Source organism: Schistocerca americana, chromosome 9 (assembly GCF_021461395.2).
Source record: "Schistocerca americana isolate TAMUIC-IGC-003095 chromosome 9, iqSchAmer2.1, whole genome shotgun sequence".
Taxonomy (NCBI): Eukaryota; Metazoa; Arthropoda; class Insecta; order Orthoptera; family Acrididae; genus Schistocerca; species Schistocerca americana.
Window position 1 is genome coordinate 101,191,899 of NC_060127.1, and position 20,018 is coordinate 101,211,916.

The 20,018-nt window shown below is 40.1% G+C and overlaps 1 protein-coding gene across 5 annotated transcripts in view; it reads left to right on the forward strand.

Moving 5' to 3' along the window:
* Nucleotides 1-20,018, forward strand: part of LOC124551376 (zinc finger matrin-type protein CG9776-like) — a 265,653-nt gene that overhangs the window by 111,240 nt on the left and 134,395 nt on the right. For all 5 annotated transcript variants that reach the window (XM_047126421.1, XM_047126425.1, XM_047126422.1 and 2 more), the window contains one exon: nt 9,254-9,374. In XM_047126421.1, coding sequence (XP_046982377.1) covers nt 9,254-9,374 — 121 coding nt within the window. The remainder of the gene's footprint in view (nt 1-9,253; nt 9,375-20,018) is intronic.

A 20,018-nucleotide genomic window follows, 5' to 3' on the forward strand; every position in this document is an offset into this window, starting at 1 on the left:
TAAACATAACTCACTTTGTACTGGGTATTTCTCAGATAGAATGTGTAAATTTTGTACAGAATGTGCCAGGTTAACCTCCAAAGATGCTTCAAGAGCACAATCAGCTGCAAAAATGTAAACATCTAGCTTCATGTGTCTGTTGATTTGATGAAGCCATGCGGGGTTTCTCTCTAATTGTGGATGGTTTTATGTGTGTTATTAATAAACTAGAGTGTTCAAAAGCCAAACCCTTATTGAAAATCTGTTTGTATTCTGACCACCTCTTATAATTTGTCCTCTTTGTTGATACAGATTAAATTTGCATTTTTCAAATGTTGTGTATATTATCAATTCGTTGTTGGGGGATGTGAACATCTACCAGGATCTGTAATGATTTGTTTCTGTTGCTTTTATGAAAAGCTTTTTTAATGTCAAAGAAGGCAGTATGTGTTTCTTGATTAAATTCTCTGTTTTCTGTTAACAATTTCAGAGAAAAATAGCCATCACAGCACGAATTCCTTTTCAAAATCCATTTTGCTCCTAACCCATGATGGGTTGTTCATAGTGTCTGTACAGTTTATTCTTGACAATGTTGAAAAAAATTTTTATGCAGAGTTCAGTGAGCTTAGTCCTCGGTAATTAAACAAAATTTTTCATGTCTGTTTTTTTTTTTGAAGATAGGAATGACAATTGAAACTAGTGCTGGAAGTAAGTATCCAGATGGCTTGCATGACGGATATTTCACAAATTCTTGTTTTTTATCCTTTGCAGCGTTTTTGACGTCATCATTCCATTTTCTTAGTCCTTTTTTCCTATGCCATTTTGCATTTTTGCGAAGGCTCAGAGTGGCAGCTTCTCTTAGACTGTGTTGGAGAGTCTCCCATTCTTCCCTTTACCTCTCTTTTATAGACAAGATTTTCACTAGCTCATAAAGTTGTTTTTGATATAACCAAAGTATACTGGGGTTTCTCAGAATGCGTAAATGGAAGGCAAGTTCTTCATTCGTTGGTAGTTTTTCTACCTCTTTTTATCCTATATTGGTCTTATTAGTATGGAGCTTACCAGAAAGTTGTGATCAGATTCAATTTCATGACCTCAGAACACACTTGTATCCAGTACCATATCAGCCACTTCATTATTACAAAGAATATAATGTATTACTGGCCAGAGATTCCTGACTTCCAGAGAGAATTTATGACTTGCTTTATGTTTGAACATTGTGTTCATAATTCTGAATTGGTTATATACAGCAAAAATCAATTAATCTGTAACCATTACTTTTATTGTCGCATACATAAGCATTCATGTCCCCCATTACTATGATCAAGTAGGACTTACTGATTTTGCTAATGATATTCTGTAAATAAGAATATAACTTGTCACTTTCTTCTCTTTCCTGCAACTGGAGCATAGACACTAGTCACTGTCATGTAGCCTTGTGATACTTTCACTTGCAATTTACTGATCATTTTGTCCAGAAAGTCTAGCTGTTGATTGCTGACCTGAAGCCAGATTTGGTTCTTTGTTTTCTGATTAGCTTTGCTGTAAACATATAAGTAATTTTGAGTCTCATTCGAACCTCCTAAATTCTTTTTGATTTTTGAAATTGCTGCTATTGAAATTCCTTGTTTTGCCCGTATTTCATCTAGATGTTCTTCTTTAAGAGCTATGCCTTGCACATTCCATGAGGCAATATTTATAATATTCTGCTTTTTCCACTCATTCTTCTTACTTGTACCTGAACTGCCGATGTGGTGGTCAGCCCAACTATTTATGAGTTCAGACTTGAAAGTGTGAAGTTGTGTCCTTCCATTCGGTTGCTGGCCAGTTGGAAGAAAGTCCAGTGATGGGGCTGCCACCATATAGCTTGAGGACCAGCATTGTCTGTTATTTCACTTGTTCTTAACATACAGGACTGGCAATGTTGCCTCTAAACTGAGGAACAGAGAGAATTGTTTTGATTTACGTATTGTTGGGACACAGGATCCACTTCCACCTTCCAAATCATTGATTGGTGTGGGTTAGGTGTTAATTCTTTATCAGTCACTCCTTGTCAAGATTTGTGACAGGCAGAGCATGGTTTCTCAATGTTAGGCCTAAGTTGTCAATAACTACACGGAAGAGAAAATCACAAGACAGGGAGAGGTGGTTGATTACAATGCCTGGATCTACCACTACACAATTTATTTATAGCAGATGATCAAAGGTATTCACACAGTGTATCTGGGGTGCAATCATGGGTTTGTTTCATGCGATAGCACCTTTATAAAGATGGCACACTCCTTTATTTATGACATTGTAACGATTGGTCCCAGCTGCTCTTTTATGGCTCATTGAATTTCAAATACGATTACTTTTAATATTATTGAGCTGAGATTCTGACTATCCATTGAGATCTTGTTTGTAGTTACAGGCCATATGGAGAGTGCCAAACGGTACGATCACTATTGATCATGTAATCGATTTTGGTTCAGAAGCTCATTGATATTAGTGGTTATGTATGGCACCATTTAGGATGTTAACACTCACTATTTCAGCTGCCACAAGGCAGTCAGTGTTTCGGTCATTCCTCGTAAGCCTACCCAATCTTCCTGCGTTTTTGGCAGACTGTTACTTCTTACAGAGTGACGACTGCCTTGCATCCACAATATGTATCCTGCATAACACACACCCCATGTGCTCGTTATGAGCATTGTTGTCTGGACATCGAACTTATAATGAATAATGAGATAGCAGCTGTTACATTTAAGTGTAATAACAGTGGTGTCATCACCTGAGTGTATTAGTTTTATTTAATTACCATCGGTTCCAATGATGCAGTCGATCATCTTTGGCCCCTTCTACAACTCAAGGTGATCATGTTTCCAGGGGAAATCTTTGTCATTCTTCTAGTAAAAGAACTAGAAACCATCAGCATCCTCAGAACTTGTGTGTAGTGTGTCTGGCTGCAGCACATCAACTCAGCAATAAGTTTTGTGCATGACTATCCCCATTGGTAACATGACCACCCTGTCTCTTAGAGGGGCCTCAAGATGTGGTCGATTGTATCACCAAAACCCGTTAAATTAAATGAAACTAATCCACACATCTGATAGTGTTATTGTTGCTACACATAAGTAATTGTTTAGCTGTCAAAACAAACTACAGATTGTAAATTTTGGTACTAAACTGTCACCGAGTACTCCAAACTGCTTGGATTCATTGTATGATTAGCAGTGCCGACAGTAGCAATGCTGAACAACAGTCTCTAGACGTGGTAAAGTCTGAAACCACAAACATCTGTACAGAGAAAAATCCAACTACTAAGCTAAAGAACAGTTATAAAGTATGCCAACGGTCAGGTTGTTTGGAATTGTAGCAGTTGAAGTACTTCGTTTTGCTATGGAGACCTTTAGAGCAATGAAGTGAGGTGTTTTTTCTTTTTTTCTTTTCTTTTTTCCCTTGTTTCCCCCCCCCCCCCCCCCCCCCCCCCCCTAGATGGAACTATTTTATAGAAACTGGGAGTATATCAGATTTTAAATGAGTTAAAAAATATTGACAGAATAAACATATGCTGTTGGTGTTGACTTGCTAAGCACTAGTCTGAAGCAGGTAATGAGTTGGAATAGTCACAGGCAGATCTGTAGTAGTATTTGTAATCATTCAAAAATGCAGTCAGTGTCCAATCAAGAGATGTATTAACTCATTTGGATAGCCCATGACAGATGCATAATGCAATACCTATTGAACGAGGTGTTGCAGCCAGCTTCACGCAGTTTTCACTGAGAGTCTTAGTGTGACAGGTTTTGTACTGTTGTGATGAGTTAGTTCACAGTGTTGCATAGCAAGGGTGTAATCACTATTTTCGCTGAAACCAGTTCATACAATGCTCGTGCTCGCATCATGATACTTACTCTGTCATCAATTGCTAAGATGTATGTGCTGCAACCTGACGCATATGCCATCTAACACGGCTACCACATGCCCGACATCCTGTTGTGCACCATTCTGCCTGCCTCAATATATAGAAATTCAGCTTTTGGGTGATCCATTTATCAGCCGGGACTGGCTTCAGACATCTTGTTTTTATTGGTAGTGTTCTTGTATCTTGTCCTTTTGTACAAATACATGATTTGCATATCTACTTACCATAAAGATGACACATTTACAGATAAGCACAACAAAAAGACTGTTACGCATTAAGCTTTTGGCCAAAGCCTTCATTGGAAAGAGAAACACACACACACACACAGTCATGCAAGCTAGCACGTCTTACTCACAACTGCTATCTCTGGTTACTCAGGCCTGGGTCTGGATAGATGTGTCAAGTTGGAATTTATGTCACGTACTAAGGTCTATGGTTTCTTGGAAGTGTAAAAAATTTAAGCTTCTACTTCAGTGCAATCAAAAGAAATACACATTTGTGTCACATATTTTGATACTCACAAACTTATTCATCAAAACGTGTAGGCCACTTCCCATTGACCTAAAATCAAGAACTTTGGCTGGAACCAAGCTTCCACAGTACAAGTAAATGAAAGAATCTGAAAAGTGATGATTTGTAATTACAGTATATTACACATGAAAAAAATTTTTTTTTTTTTTTTCATCACTCTTTCTTCATTTCATTTGTTATTCGGTAGCCTGATTGTCTGCCTGCTATAATCCCTTTTTCTCAGGAACGCATAGACATATAAAGTTGAAATTTATGTCACTTACGGTCCCCTGGCAATGTAAAAAATTTAAGCTTGTAAGTCAGTGTCACACACTGAAGTACGTGGTCCCTTGGCGGTGTAAAAAAATTTAAGCTTCTATCTTAGTGCAGTCAAAAGATATGACCATAATGTCACATATTTCTATATCTTGCAAGTGTTGATATAAAAAACAGGCAAAATCACCAATTTCCAATTCCCAGGACGGATGAAATAGCTATATTCATAATTAAGTTTGTGCAGATCCCGCAGTGCATGAGTCTTACTTGTACTTACCCAGATTCAGTATCTAAGACAACTTACTTTGGAAAATCCAGCATGGAATAATAACTTTATAAAAAGAGTAGATGGCTGCTCACCACGTAGTGGAGATGTTGAGTCACAGGCATACACAATAAAAAAACTAATAAACAAGCAGTCTTGCGGCCAGGCCACCTTCTGAATTAGACAACATATACACACACACATTCACACAAACGCAACTCTCACACGACTGCTGTCTTTGACTGCTGGAGCCATTTGGCCAGATGATTTTGGCAACCAGATTGGTTGTGTGTGTGAGTTGCATTTATGTGAACGTGTGTGTATGTTGTCTAATTCAGAATATGGGCTTTTGGCCAAAAGACTACTTGTTTAGCAGTATTTTGTTGTGCCTGCCTGCAACTCAACATCTCCACTATGTGGTGTGTCACAAATTAACTCTGAACATTCAAGTCTGCCTCCTGACTGTTTCCACCAGTCGGCAGGCTCCCTGAAATATTTCCTTATTTGATCAACCTGTAGCTGGCACAACACTTCTTGGCTTATGTGCCATGACATTGCACCACTGAAATTAAATCAGAAATTGCCCTTCCGTTCCCTCCCGCTGAACAAAGCACACTCATTACAAACAGACTCACTCTTTGCTGCCATATTGCTATCAAATGAAGAATAAGTATTGAAAATGACTCAGTTTTTGGGAGAGAGTAGAAAAATGGTGCAGGAATCAGTGCGGATTGTCATGCATGGTCTAGCCAAACAGGTTAGACCCTGAGATACAGAAGTCACCCTGCACTGCTGTTGAGATAGAGTTTATTGACTGACACATCATAAACAACCTGCTGAAATGAGATGTTGCTGCATGTATCTAGATCAGCCAGCATTCGCCTTCATAAATATTTTGTCACTACACGAGTTCTCTGAATGTCTGGTCCAAGACAGAGATGTGCAAAGAAAGTGAGAGCATGCATGCTATAAAAGAAGATGAAACTCTGATATATTCATACGAGTGTGAAATTGAGCAGCAAACCAGCTGTTTGGGTGTCCCAAGGGGCACTAAAACCAACAGAAGGGGGTTTGTTCGCAAAGCACTCAGAACTGCAATGTTAATTTACATATTCTTTACCATTATTCATGGCCCCTATGCCTTTATAAGCTTCTTGAACTTATTGTAGCGGCACCACTGTTTAGGATAGGAAAGTTAGATTCGGTGCAACATTTCTGAGCGCACAAGTTACAGCCAGGCGCAGGCCTGTTGACAGTAAGTTACGCTGACCAGCGGTTGCGAAGTATAATGGAGGCCACAGGGCTGTCGAACCACTGGAAAGAGTAAAAGCAGCGGTTTGCATGGTGCAAGTTATAGGCAGAAGGGGTCCACTGGCACAACCTAGGTGTTGTGAGTACATGACTCAGAGTGGCGCGTTAGCAAAACAGAGGCACACAGCCGCGTAGAAATAGGTGCCGGTTTTCTAACAAGGCATTCAAGTGTGATAGCTCTCCTCAATGGCGGGGCATTTCACATCACTGGCCACACCAGCAGCAGATGGGATGCCAGTGTTCCAGTCCACGGCAGGTCGCTAGTTCGACCCTCAGAGGCCGATGCGGGATCCATAGCCAGCCAATGATGGGCCACTTCACAGCTCGCTACCGTGGACAGACTTGGTGGCTCCCAACACACACCGGAGACATCCGAGGCGAGGGCCGCAGATTTGGACTTCGGATCACATGCTCTTGTCGCCCGCTATCTGAACCATGACGGGAAGAAGCGTGCAGCGGGCTGCCTGCGGTTCCTGACGAGCTGTGCTGAGGCAGCAGGGGTGAAGACGGCTGAGTCGACTGTCGGCGCATTGTGACAATGCGGCCGTACGAGACCAACACACAGCAGTGGCAGCCATTCCTATTCCACGTCAAGCTGTTTCGCAGACAGCAATGTGGTGTACTCAGCATTGCGGGACCTGGTGACGCAGACTGAGGGGAATGCGGCACTGTAGTTGAAAACAATAAACCACTTGGAAATCTCGGAAGAGTCTTAATACGGTACCTTCTACCCCTTTCCAACATTTGGTGTTGCTGTTATATTCAGTGTCAGAAGTTATGCTCCACCTGTTATTTCATTTCAGTTTAGAATTGTTACATCACATTTCTGGCAAATAGTTAGTGAAATACCAGTGGGGTTAATAAGTTCCTGGCACATTAATACTGTGAGCCATATACTGACTCTAACCTGGGCCGTTGCATTTGGCTAACAACTGATTTCTCCAGGCACTACTAATGATAGGACTCAGCACACACTCTACAGCTACATCTACACCTACACCCTGCGAACCACTGTGAGGTGCATGGCAGAGGATATATCCCATTGTACCATTATTATGGGTTCTTCCTGTTCCATTCATGTATGGAGCATGGGAAGAATGATTGTTTGAATGCCTCTGTGCATGCAGTAATTATTCTAATCTTATCGTCATGATCCCTATGTAAGTGATACATAGTGGCTTGTAGTATATTCTTAGAGTAATCATTTGAAGCCAGGTTTTAAAACTTTGTTAATAGGCTTCCTTGGGACAGTTTACATCTATCGTTAAGAGTCTTCCAATTCATTTCCTCCAGTATCTCTGCGACACTATGCCATGGGTTAAGTAAACCTGTGACCATTTGTGCTGCTGCTCTCTATATACGTTCAGTATTTCCTGTTAGTCCTATCTGGTATGGGTCCCACACACTTGAGAAGTATTTTAGAACCGGTTGCATGAGTGATTTGTAAGCAATCTCCTTTGTATATTTGTTCCACTTCCCCAGTATTCTACCAATAATCTGAAGTGTACCATCTGCTTTACCCACAACTGAACCTACGTGATCATTCAATTTCATATGCCTGTGAAAAGGAAATGTCCCATCTTCGAGTCCCAGTAAGGCACACAATTTCAATTTACTAGGAAGTTTCAAGTCAGCACACACTTCACTGCAGAGTCAAAACTCATTCTGGAAAATTGTGTATTGTCTTAACAAAACATACAGTAATCAGATTACATCAACTTTCTGGGTTCCATGTACTGAATTAGAATGAATGACAAATATCATTTTAACATTTGATTAACTAACATCCATTGTTCATAAACCAACACTTTGGAACGCATTGTATTTCCAAGGTAGGCCTGTTATCCACAGTATGTCTTACCCCCAGGTATTTTCTGTCATGAAGTTTCTGCGCTCACCATCCCATTTTGTAGATGCGTGCTGTACTTCATTAAATCTCACCCCATGCAAATAAACATAACAACCCAGTTAAAAATATGGACCTATACATTTGACATCTTATTTCATGTAGCGACGTGTATCACCACAACTCCCAAGAAAACGATCACTCATTCATTAGACTACAATGCACACGTCACAACAGCCACTTTAGAAAATTAAAGAACATGTAATGCTGAAATTTTGTGCAACAATTTGTGCGTCACAATTTGATGATAAAATAAGGAGAAATGAGCGAAAACATAGCATTGATCTTCAGTGTGATAACACTAGCTGTCACAAATCTTCATCCTGCTCCTTGCCTATTTTGTCATGCTCTTTGTGGTTGGCCTGTTATTCATGTTGTAGCAATGTTCCTTACCCACCACTCCCCTTCCTTATCCCGCTCTCCATGCCACCCTCCACACCCCGTCTCTCCCTCCAGACATGAAATCTGTGTACCTAGTCTGTATTCATCTGATGTAAAGCTTGTGTTCTGGTGTGAGAACGTTTCCAAAATGTTTGCGAAATGTGTATCAGAGCTGGGACATGGTTACTTTGTCAGATGTTAGAAGACTGCCTAAAAACCACATCAAGACCAGCTATTGATCATATTGATTACTTGACTGAGAAAAACATTTAATTAATTTCTCATTGTCCGTATTCATCTGTTTATCACTTGTTGGCTACTACTTCTTGTTGCCTTATGTAAAAAAGGATCCCCTCAACATGCTGTTAAGTCCTGTGAAACTCGTGTTTTTAAGGTACCAATATTAGAGTGGAAAAAGAGTTTTTACAATTGCTCTAAACACATACAAAAAGGTAAAAATTTGAAAGGCAAATATTTTGATAAACAATAAAGCAATAACTTCCAAAAAAAATGTTTCTTTTGTTGTTTTTATTAAACTTAAAAGGCTATAGTAACTATAGTAACATTGTATTCTGTTTGTGTCTCAGTTGATTAATGTATTCTGTAATTTTTACCATTCTTCTGGTTTATTCCTTCTTTCATATGTGGGAACCAGTGTGTACCATACCATATTCCTTTCACCGAGTTATTAAATTTTTACAAGTCCTTTCCACATGTGCAGGAGTACAGCACATCTGGGCAAGCAGCAGGACAGTCTTGGCAGAACAGTTCCCTGTCTACCATGTATTCTGAAGCGGCGCCAGCACCAGGTTCTGGTGGAGACGGCGGTACGTCGACAGCAGGTGAGTTTGTGACACAGCCACTAGAGAAGTTGCACCATACTCTAATTCACAACTGACAGCATATCGACAGCTTCATAATGTCACTTTTTATAGTCAGTGACTGAGATTTAAAAGGACTGACCCTTGTGTACTAAATACTATATCTCCTAAGTGTGTTGTACACTTTCATAAATTAATAACGTGACTTGTAATTCACTTCGAAGAATTCTCCACGTATTTACTCTTTGAGGTGACACATTTTTCCCAATGACAGAGGCCTCAGTGGGATCTTTGGCATGGAAATCTGCATTTCGGCTATTCACAAAATTTTCTAACTCAAAAATTAGTTATCAACACTCTGGAAGTGCCTGCCATGGAGTGATATCTTCATAGGAGGAAAGAGGGATGTGTTGTAATGTGTCACGAGCCAGGGCATTATTGTGAAACTAAAGCATCCTCTCGGACAGCTTTCTGAAACACTTAATCACGACAGCCTCCAGTAATCTCATCAGAAGATTCCAGTAGTATGCTTCTATCACGGATTGCCTTGTACAAGCTTAAGATCTCATTACACAGACCTGGCATTCAAACATTGGTGTTGAGTATGCCATGTTCACCATGCTGCTGAATGCTCAGGAACTATGCAGCTTGTGCATATGGTATGTGTGGTGTATGTGATAGTATCTAGCTTGCAGATCGTATAGTTCGTTTACAAAATGGATGGGTGTAAAATCATTTTGTTAGCTCTGTTAATGCATTAGTGTACAACGACGGATATATCCACTTTGGTACTCTTGCGTCGTAATGTACAGTGACAGATATTTACATTGCCATACAGCTGACCCGTAATGCCACTTTAGTGGGGTTTTGCTTTACTGGCTCTTCTGACATTAGTTCACCCACATTGGCAGTAACTGACAGAACCTGTATATGTTGAAACAGACCAGTGGGCCTCGTGAGAGAGCATTTTTTTACGGTGTAACGCTGTAACATGCACGATATCTGATCCATATGAATCTGAAGGTGAAAGAATATGCTAGTTGCTTGAAGAAAGTGATTTAAGAGTTGTTGGTGAAGGAATAGATTTGAAAACAGTGATTATTCAAAATCTGCCTCTAGTGACAATGGTATTTGTGACTATGGAGAGAATTTATACACACAACAATGACGGCAACTTATGGAAGCCAGAAGCAAGGAGCAAGTTCACTGACAGTTACTGATGAGTGGAAGTGGGATAATGTTTGGAATAGCTCTCATATTAGCAACAGCAACAATGAAGTTAATATAGTTTGCTGGTTTCTGCAGATCCTTAGGCCAGAACGCAACATAAATGACAGTGACAAGAGAATCGAGAAGAAAACTCACTATGACTCGAAGCAAGTAGGATTGTTTTCCTACAAAAATACTCTAAAGAGACAAAAAAGCATTCCCTACCAGAATATGCACGGTGTGTTGCAGCAGAGGACAATGCAGATAATCCTGCTTTCAGTATGATCAGGGCAAAGTTTTTCTACGTGTGGAGGATTGTTTTAACACGTCATATTCAATTAAACTTTGTTTGAATATATCTCATACAGGGTGTCCCACTCGAAAGAGGCCTCACGAACAAGTGTAGTAATTCCACTGAAATTGCACAATGTAATTTGTGATTATTGTTGTGGCAACACTGTACTCTGCAACATGGTTTGATGCCACAGTGGTTTTTCCTCATGTCACTGGCTGGAGTCCAGTGTTTGGTGTCAGTGTATCACTGTTCTATCGAAGAGCGTGTGTTTCTTGTGAAACAATATTAGATTCTGGTTCCATTAAGGCATGTCAGTGACTGTTTGTTGAATGTTTTGGGGACCAGCATATATTGTCTAAATGCTGCATACAAAAGTTAGTGAACAAGATGGAGAGCTGTGTTGGGTCTTCATGGCAGGGGTCAGACACCATTATCGAAAAAAAAAGGTGATTAATGTGATAACAATGATTGTTGGCCTCTCTTGCAAAGTCTGTTCGACTTGTATCTTAGAAATGTGGAATGTCATGGAGCACATGTCACAGAGCTGCAAAGAAAGCCAGCATGTATTCATACAGGTTTACAGCTGTTCATGAGCTGAATGCCAGTGATGAAGACAGACGCGTTACATTTTGCCATTGGTTTCAGCAATTTATTGCTTAGGTGCCAGGAATAAAGCAGTACACATTGTTCATTGATGAGGTTGGTTCCACCTCTCTGGCTGTATAAACTCTCAGAATACACATGTGTGGTGTAATAAAAATCCACATGCACTGGTCGAGCAACCCCCGCATTCAAAAAAGATTGGTGTGTTCTGTCCAGTAGCATCACATTTCATCATCAGGCGTTTTTTTTCCCCCCCTACTGTGACAAGTGCAGTTTACATCGAAATGCTTCAGGAATTTGTGAACCATTTGCACGAATTTCTGAACGAGTTGGATGATGATGAACTTACTTGGCTGGTACCAACAGGATGGTCTAACATGCCACACGTCTCAGGCGACTGTGGCTGAGGTTGAATCATTTTCCCGTGGTGGACTGATTTTTAAATGACTAACTGACTTTTTCATGCAGAGTGGACTAGAAGGCAAGGCTTACAAGAACAAAACACAAAACTTGGGAGATTTATGGGAGAATATCATCCATGAAATCCAGGCAGTGACGCCAGAGGTTCTGGCAGCAACAGTTGAGAATCTGCAGCATCGTGTTCAATTGTGTTTACAAGTTGAGGGCGATCACTTCCAACACCTTCTGTGATTCAGCTTTATTTCCCCATGAACAATGTATGACGTGTTTTATGCAAAGCCTGTAAATGTAAATTAAGCAAATGTATGTTTGTGGGGCCACTTTTGAATGGAACACCGTGTAATATGATGTCCATATAGAATAAAATGAACACTGTAAAATAGCGTTCAGTATGAGCACAAAAGTTGTCAGAAATATGTGTACGGCTGTGTGAAAATTTTAACGAAGAAACACACCGAAGTGCCAAAGAAACTGCTATTGGCATGTGTATTCAAACACAGAGATATGTAAACAGGCAGAATATGGCCCTGCAGTCAGCAACGACAATATAAGACAAAAAGTGTCTGGCACAGTTGTTTGATTGGTTACTGCTGCTACAATGCTGGGTTATCAAGATTTAAGCGAGTTTGAATGTGATGTTATAGTCGGTGCACAAGCAGAGGGACACAGCACCTCTGAGGTAGTGCTGAAGTGGTGATTTTCCCGTACGACCATTTCAAGAGTATACCATGAATATCAGGAATCTGGTAAAACATCAAATCCCCAACATTGCTGCAGCTGAAAAAAGATCCTGCAAGAACAGGACCAACGACTACTGAAGGGAATCATTCAGCATGATAGAAGTGCAACCCTTCTGCAACTTGCTCCATATTTCAACAAATTGCTCCATATTTCAACGCTAGGCCATAAACACGTGTCAGCGAGTGAACCATTCAACAAAACGTCATCGGTATGGGCTTTTAAAGCCAAAGGCCCACTCGTGTACCCTTGATGACTGCATGACACAAAGCCTTACAATTTGCCTGGGCCCGTCAATACCAGCATTGCACTGTTGATGACTGGAAACATGTTGCCTGGTCGGATGAGTCTCGTTTCAAATTGTATCGAGTGGATGGACGTTTACGAGTATGGAGACAACCTCATGAATCCGTGGACCTTGCATGTCAGCAGGAGACTGTTCAGACTGGTGGAGGCTGGTGTGGGACATGTGCAGTTGGAGTGATTTGGGACCCCTGATACGTCTAGATAAAACTCTGACAGGTGACATATTTGTAAGCATCCTGTCTGATCACATGCATCCATTCATGTCCATTGTGCATTCCGACAGACTTGAGCAATTCCAGCAGGACAATGCGACACCCCAAACCTCCAGAACTGCTACGGAGTGGCTCCAGGAACATTCTTTTGAGTTTAAACACTTTGTCTGGCTACCAAATTCCCCAGACATGAACATTATTGAGCATATCTGGGATGCCTTGCAACGTGCTATTCAGAAGAGATCTCTACCCCCTTGTACTCTTAACAGATTTATGGACAGCCCTGCGGAATTCATGGTGTCAGCTCTCTCCAGCACTACTTCAGATACTAATGGAGTCCATGCCATGCCCATGCGACACTTCTGCATGCTCACAGGGCCCCCTATACGATGTTAGGCAGGTGGACCAGTTTCTTTGGCTCTTCAATGTAGTATGCCAGTGGATTAAAATGGATATTTTCTCACTTGTCCATGTGCTAGCTGTGTTGTTCTGTCCATAGCATACTTAAAAATAGCTTCATTACCCATGAACATCCTATAAGGCAAAAAATGAAATTTCCATATACAATAAGTAAGAACATCAGCTTATTAAAGTTCCATTACAAAAATCATGATAGAAATTTACAATAGCCTTCCATATAAGATGAAAATTATTTCATCATTGTCACTTTTCATAAAATTCATATTTGATCACTGTTTCTATTCAGTACAAGAATTTGTAGAACATGTGAAATACAAGACTAAACAAGAAAATGCTACAGATTTTACTGCAAGTAGTGCAACCTCTGCTGTAGATGAAGTCAATCAAAGAAACACCCCTCTGAAGAGCACACTTTTATTTACATTACTTAAAGTTTTATAGAATATACTTGTTTTAAATTAGTAAGAGAGCCTCAGACATATTAGAAAACTCAAAGGCAAGTGAAAATAATTTGGATGTAGTGTAATGCGAATGTGCACCACATCATGCCCCACTTTGTAACTCAGCATCTCTATTCATTACCCGAAGCAGAACTTCTGTATCGACCAACTTTGTGCATTACTGTCTTCTGAAGGCTTCATTTACAGACGTTTTATTAACTGAAATTTAATTACAACAAATCGTACCAAAAAAAAAATGTTTTATACGGATATTCACAGTGCCTCGAAGTGGTGTACTTTCATAACACGCAAGTCACACACAACCAGCAATGTGATGTTCTCCATCATTTTATTTCAACAGATCATACCGATAAATGACGGGTTCTCCACAGATTAATTTGCTGGTATTTTGAAATGCCATATTGTAGTTGAAATTAGTATAAAGGCAGGGTTCCACAAAAGTAATAGTGCAAAGTCTGAAGCAAACATGTAGCATGTAGCAAGTTATAGATACATATAAAGCATGAACAATCATGATATAATTATGTAATTTCTTTTATAGTACAATTAACCAAAAAAGGCATTTGCATTTCGTATGTGGAAGTTGGTATGAAGGCACTCGCTGTCCTGTTGAGTTACCGTATTTACTCGAATCTAAGCCGCACCTGAAAAATGAAATATGAGACACAATTTAGGTTAAATGAATGACGATACTGTGGTGTCACCGCCAGACACCACACTTGCTAGGTGGTAGCTTTAAATCGGCCGCGGTCCATTAGTACATGTCGGACCCACGTGTCGCCACTTTCAGTGATAGCAGAGCGAGCGCCACCACACAGCAGGTCTAGAGAGACGTGCTAGCAATCGCCCCAGTTGTACGGACAACTTCGCTAGCGATGCACACTGACGAAGCCTCGCTCATTTGCAGAGCAGATAGTTAGAATAGCCTTCAGCTAAGTCAATGGCTACGACCTAGCAAGGCGCCAGTAGCCTTACATAGCTTGTATCTAAAGAGTCTCACTTGTCTCATCAAGAGCGATGTACCACAAGGATGGATTAAAGTTAAGTATTCCAGCAGCTACGTACTTTTCTTTATAGCATTCATTACGTATCCTGTTTCAGACCTCACGCCAATCTGCGTGAGCGTAACGCGTGCCTTTCGGCTACTTCCGTGTGGCGTGGTTGTCTTGTTACGCCACAACAGATACAGCTACAATAGTTTGGTTCAAGTCGTAAGCTTAGCAGTTAAGCTTTACCAGGTAGCCATTGCTATGCGTCAGGCCCGTATTTATACGGGTACCCTTCCTTTTTCACGTGCTTCGTCTGTTTTGAATCAATTGCTTATTTTTCTTTGATCTGATAAGTGCTGTTCTCTTTGTTATAGGTGTTTACGTCACTCGAAGCTGAAAACGTGTTGTTGTACTGTGTCCTGCATTGTTTGTCGCATTCTGATAATGTGTGTTTACGACCTGTCACCGATGGCGGCATGGCTTGCTTTTGTGCGCGCTACCGCCACTTACGGGGGGTGGGGGGGGGGGAAGAGAGAGGAATTGTCTCATTAGCGAAACAATGGCAAGAGACTGCTATTTGTTGTTACTTACACTGCTGCTTTCTTTGATAATGATCAACAAGAACCAAATAATAGACTGTGTATGATACATGTTCTGAACGATAGTTTAGCTAAAATTTTTTGCCATTTGAAAATCTTTGCAGACGCCTCTTTTGTACATTACATTCTGCACAGAAATTAGTCATCTTAGATTTAAAAATCTAGTCAATTGCCGTGCTTCATTTCTGACTGTATCACTATTCGGCATAAGAATAATACGAATACGAAACATGACATGATATGTATATTCTTCCGCGTTTGCTGTTGTCTCACACTAGTTTCGAAGTTCATTAGGCAGACAGGATTTAAATGAGATAGCAGCAAACACGATAGAATACATGGCAAAATGTTTATATTCGTATTATTCTTATGGTGAAGAGAATACTGCATGTGATTCTCAATTCATAAAAGTTCCTATTAGCAACTATCTCTTCTCACAGGTAGGAAAAAATTCAGAACGTACAGTTGGCTATATTGACAAACATACCAAACAGTGTTGCCAGTCGGATTTTCATAGTACATTGAAATGCTGCTACATTCGAAGATGAACAATACGGAATTTGTATTTACTTCGTTGGATAATGTATGAAAATGCAGTGGTCGAAACTCGGGGCAGAGAAAAAAGCTCGTCTTCCACCTTTTTTTAATTTATTTACTGACTCAGAGGTTTTGGCGCCAGTATTTATCTTTGTGCCTGCAAAGCGTGCCTGTGTAGCGCTATATATATTCGACGGCAGAAGTTAGTTGTGGCGGCACCTACCACCATTTTTCAGAACTTGCGCTTATTTTGCACTCGATTCTAAGCCGCAGGCAGTTTTTTTGGATTACAAAAATCGGAAAAAAAGCGTGGCTTAGATTCGAGTAAATACGGTATTGCATTGTTGATACTTTGTCTGACCTACATTCTTCATAAATACCTCAAAAAACCTCTTCAGCATTAATTTTTTAGGTTTAATAGTTCTTGCAGTGATGTTGCTTCCCACTCTTCTCATATCACTCTTTTCAGCTTATGTATTGCCTCAAATTGCTTTCCATTTGTATAAACACGTCTTGCAAGTATTCCTCAAAGGTTTTCTTTGAGGTTCAAATCTGGGCTTAGTGAAGGCCAGGGTAAGACATCTATATGTTTATCTTCATACCACCTTTTGGTTATAGCAGAAACATATGCAGTTATGATATCTTGTTGAAACATTAGACTTTCATCCTCTAGATTCTATTTAGCTCTGTCTCTAGCATTTCAGTGTAGATTTTAGAGTTCATTCTAATGTTCAGTCAAGCGATACCTTTAACACAGAAGGCTGCCCAAATCATAACACTGCCACCATTAAAAATTTCTGTTCATTCTCTGTTCTCAGGTTGTGCCATTAACATTGAAATCCGTCCTGGCCATCTAAGTTAAACCACTTCTTATCACCGGAGACCACTTTATCCCATTTTGAAGTCCATGATGTACGTTTTTCAGCAAACTCCAGTCTAGCCTGTTGATGTTTGTGTGTTAATGTGTGTTACTGCAGTCATTTCTTGAATGCTAGATGTTTGTCATGTGACAGAATTTGTCACACAAGTAATGCAGTTACTGGCAACTGTAAATCAGCAACAATTTGAGAATAATAATGGTTTGTGGCCCTTGCTTTGTGCAAAAGTAACCCTATCTATGCCTCAAGTAATTTTCTACATCGCCCACATTTTCCATTTTGTCCATATTGTGCACTGAGTCTAATGAAATTATTAATCACTGTAATTGTGCAACTCAATTTCTTATCAATTTGACAATTAGAGTGTCCTATTTCCTTGTTTGTGTCGATTTTTGCATTTTCATCACATGAAAACTGTTTTCCACATGGCATTGTCACAGTCATAGTTTATGTACACAACATATGCTTTCACTAATGGTGACTGCTGGCCATGGTGGCCGAACAGTTCTAGGCGCTTCAGTCTGGAACTGAGTAACTGCTACAGTCGCAGGTTCGAATCCTGCCTCGGGCATGGAGGTGTGTGATGTCCTTAGGTTAGTTAGGTTTAAGTAGTTCTAGGTTCTAGGGGACTGGTGACCTCAGATGTTAAGCCCCATAGTGCTCAGAGCCATTTGAACCATTTTTTGAACTAATTGTGACTTTTTCCTTTCTGCAGTAAAGACACATATGTACACGCTAACACTACACATAACAGACTGCCTTTATACTCAGTTCCACCCTTTACCACCTGAGTCATAAATGTCTTGTTATGTAATGTACTATTGACCTCAAGTACAAAACTGTTTGACTGCATTTGTCAGTATACTGGATTTCATACTATGGCGTACACATTATGCAGAACTCTTCCAACTGACAATGTTAATTTTTGTGCAACCAATTCCTTTATACTGATTTCCACTAATGTATATTCAATATTCATAGGACTTAAGTTATCATACAAAACCCACCAAATGTGGGCTTAAGACGAAAGCTAATATGTTGTCTCCTGACCCTGTACCAAAGAGAGATGACTTGCTTGTGATGTAGGTGGCATTTTCCATCTCATCAGATGCATGTTCAGAATGTGTACCATGTTCAGTAGCCTATTGCTCTACATGTTCAGAAAGATTCCCCATCATGTTTTTTTACATGCTTTGACACCAGAAACTCAGCTCACACAATGTTGACATTCGAATTCACAAACTGTGTGACTACTGCTTTAATTTGTTAGCAACATACAATGAGAGTGTCAAATACTCTCAGCATCATTTTGTGTGATTCCGTTTTCGCTGTGGTGTATCCATGTTTTCACTGCTCATTATGCTGTTTTTATATGAGCATCATAGAAGTTTGTCTAGCACTTGTCCATAGTGATTAGGAAACTAAAGTGTCATCCGGATTGGCTTGACCCAGCAGCAGCATTTCCGCTGCCATCTCAGTTCGGTCGGCTTTTCGAACGGCCACGGGCACTCGTGGAAACGAAATGACAGCGACCTTCGTAATGTTGAAAATGTTGTGTGAAATGTTCAGAACTGATCTGTGGCTAATTTCCACTTTTCCACCATCACCTCGATTGTGATGTGCTGATCTTCAAGCATCAGGGCCTCCACTGGCCTTGAGATTCCCAGTTCTCACAGAATGCAGCCTCCCACTCAGTTAGCTGTCATTTGGAGTTGTTTGAGCACGCTGGAAGCATCTGCACCACTTGTTCTGTATGGCATTGCACTGTTGCCATATACCTTCACCGACTCAGTGAAGATTTTTGCAGTGCTGTTCCTCTTCGAATGCAGAAAACGTATCACCCACTATGTCAGTATGCTGCACCATTTTGTTTTGCTTCCTCTAGTGGCATACTACTTCGCAGTGGCACAGGAATTTCTATATAGGGCTCTAAATATGTACCTGACAACACTTTTTTAAATGCGTTAATTGTAATTTTGAATTCCACTTGTAGTTACTTTGATGCACTAACACAAAAATGAAATACTTTATCTTCGTCTCACTTCAGTATCTGGATCCCTTATACCACAGCTGTGTTCTAACTCTTCCAGTTTCAGTATGAGATGAATAATCAACGAAGTTAATTTTATCAATCCTTCTAATAATAGGTTTCTAAGAGTCTTTGACCAAAGTTTGATAAATTTTGCCCCTCTATCATCAAATTAAAATGAATAAATACAAAGGGTGCTTACAAGGCCAGGAAGCTGGCCAGCTGTACTACATCTAAATCTACATAATTACTCTGCAATTCACATTTAAGTGCTTGGCAGAGGGTTCATCGAACCACAATCATACTATCTCCCTACCATTCCACTCCCGAACAGCGCGCGGGAAAAACGAACACCTAAACCTTTCTGTTCGAGCTGTAATTTCTCTTATTTTATTTTGATGATCATTCCTACCTATGTCCAGAGAATAACTTTGGCTTGTCTCTCACTTCAGTGAACCAGTGTGGAGGAGCACAGTCTTGCTATAAAAATACTAAATGCTTTACTAATTAGAGGTATCAGAAATGATTTTGACATGAGACTTACTCTGCCGCTTTTGTATTAATAGGAACTGATAATCTATGGCATGTATTTTCTTTCTTTCTTTCTTTTTTCACTTCGGTACTGGTTGCTTGTTTCTACATACCTTTTCTGCTATATAATAATAATCACAATCATAATAATTGGTGTATTGTGTGCTAATATGCATACCCTGTGTACAGTCATCCTTTCTGATCTTCCCTTGTTCCACCTATAGTACTCATTAAAACAGGCGGTAAAGAAAAATTGTCTCTCTCTCTCTCTCTCTCTCTCTCTCTCTCTCTCTGTGTGTGTGTGTGTGTGTGTGTGTGTGTGTGTGTGTGTGTGTGTGTGTGTGTGTGTGTGTGTTTTTGTGTGTGAGCGCGTGCGTGCGTGTAAAATGCACATAATTTATCTTTCATCTGTTATAGTACATATATTGCGTGAGGCAT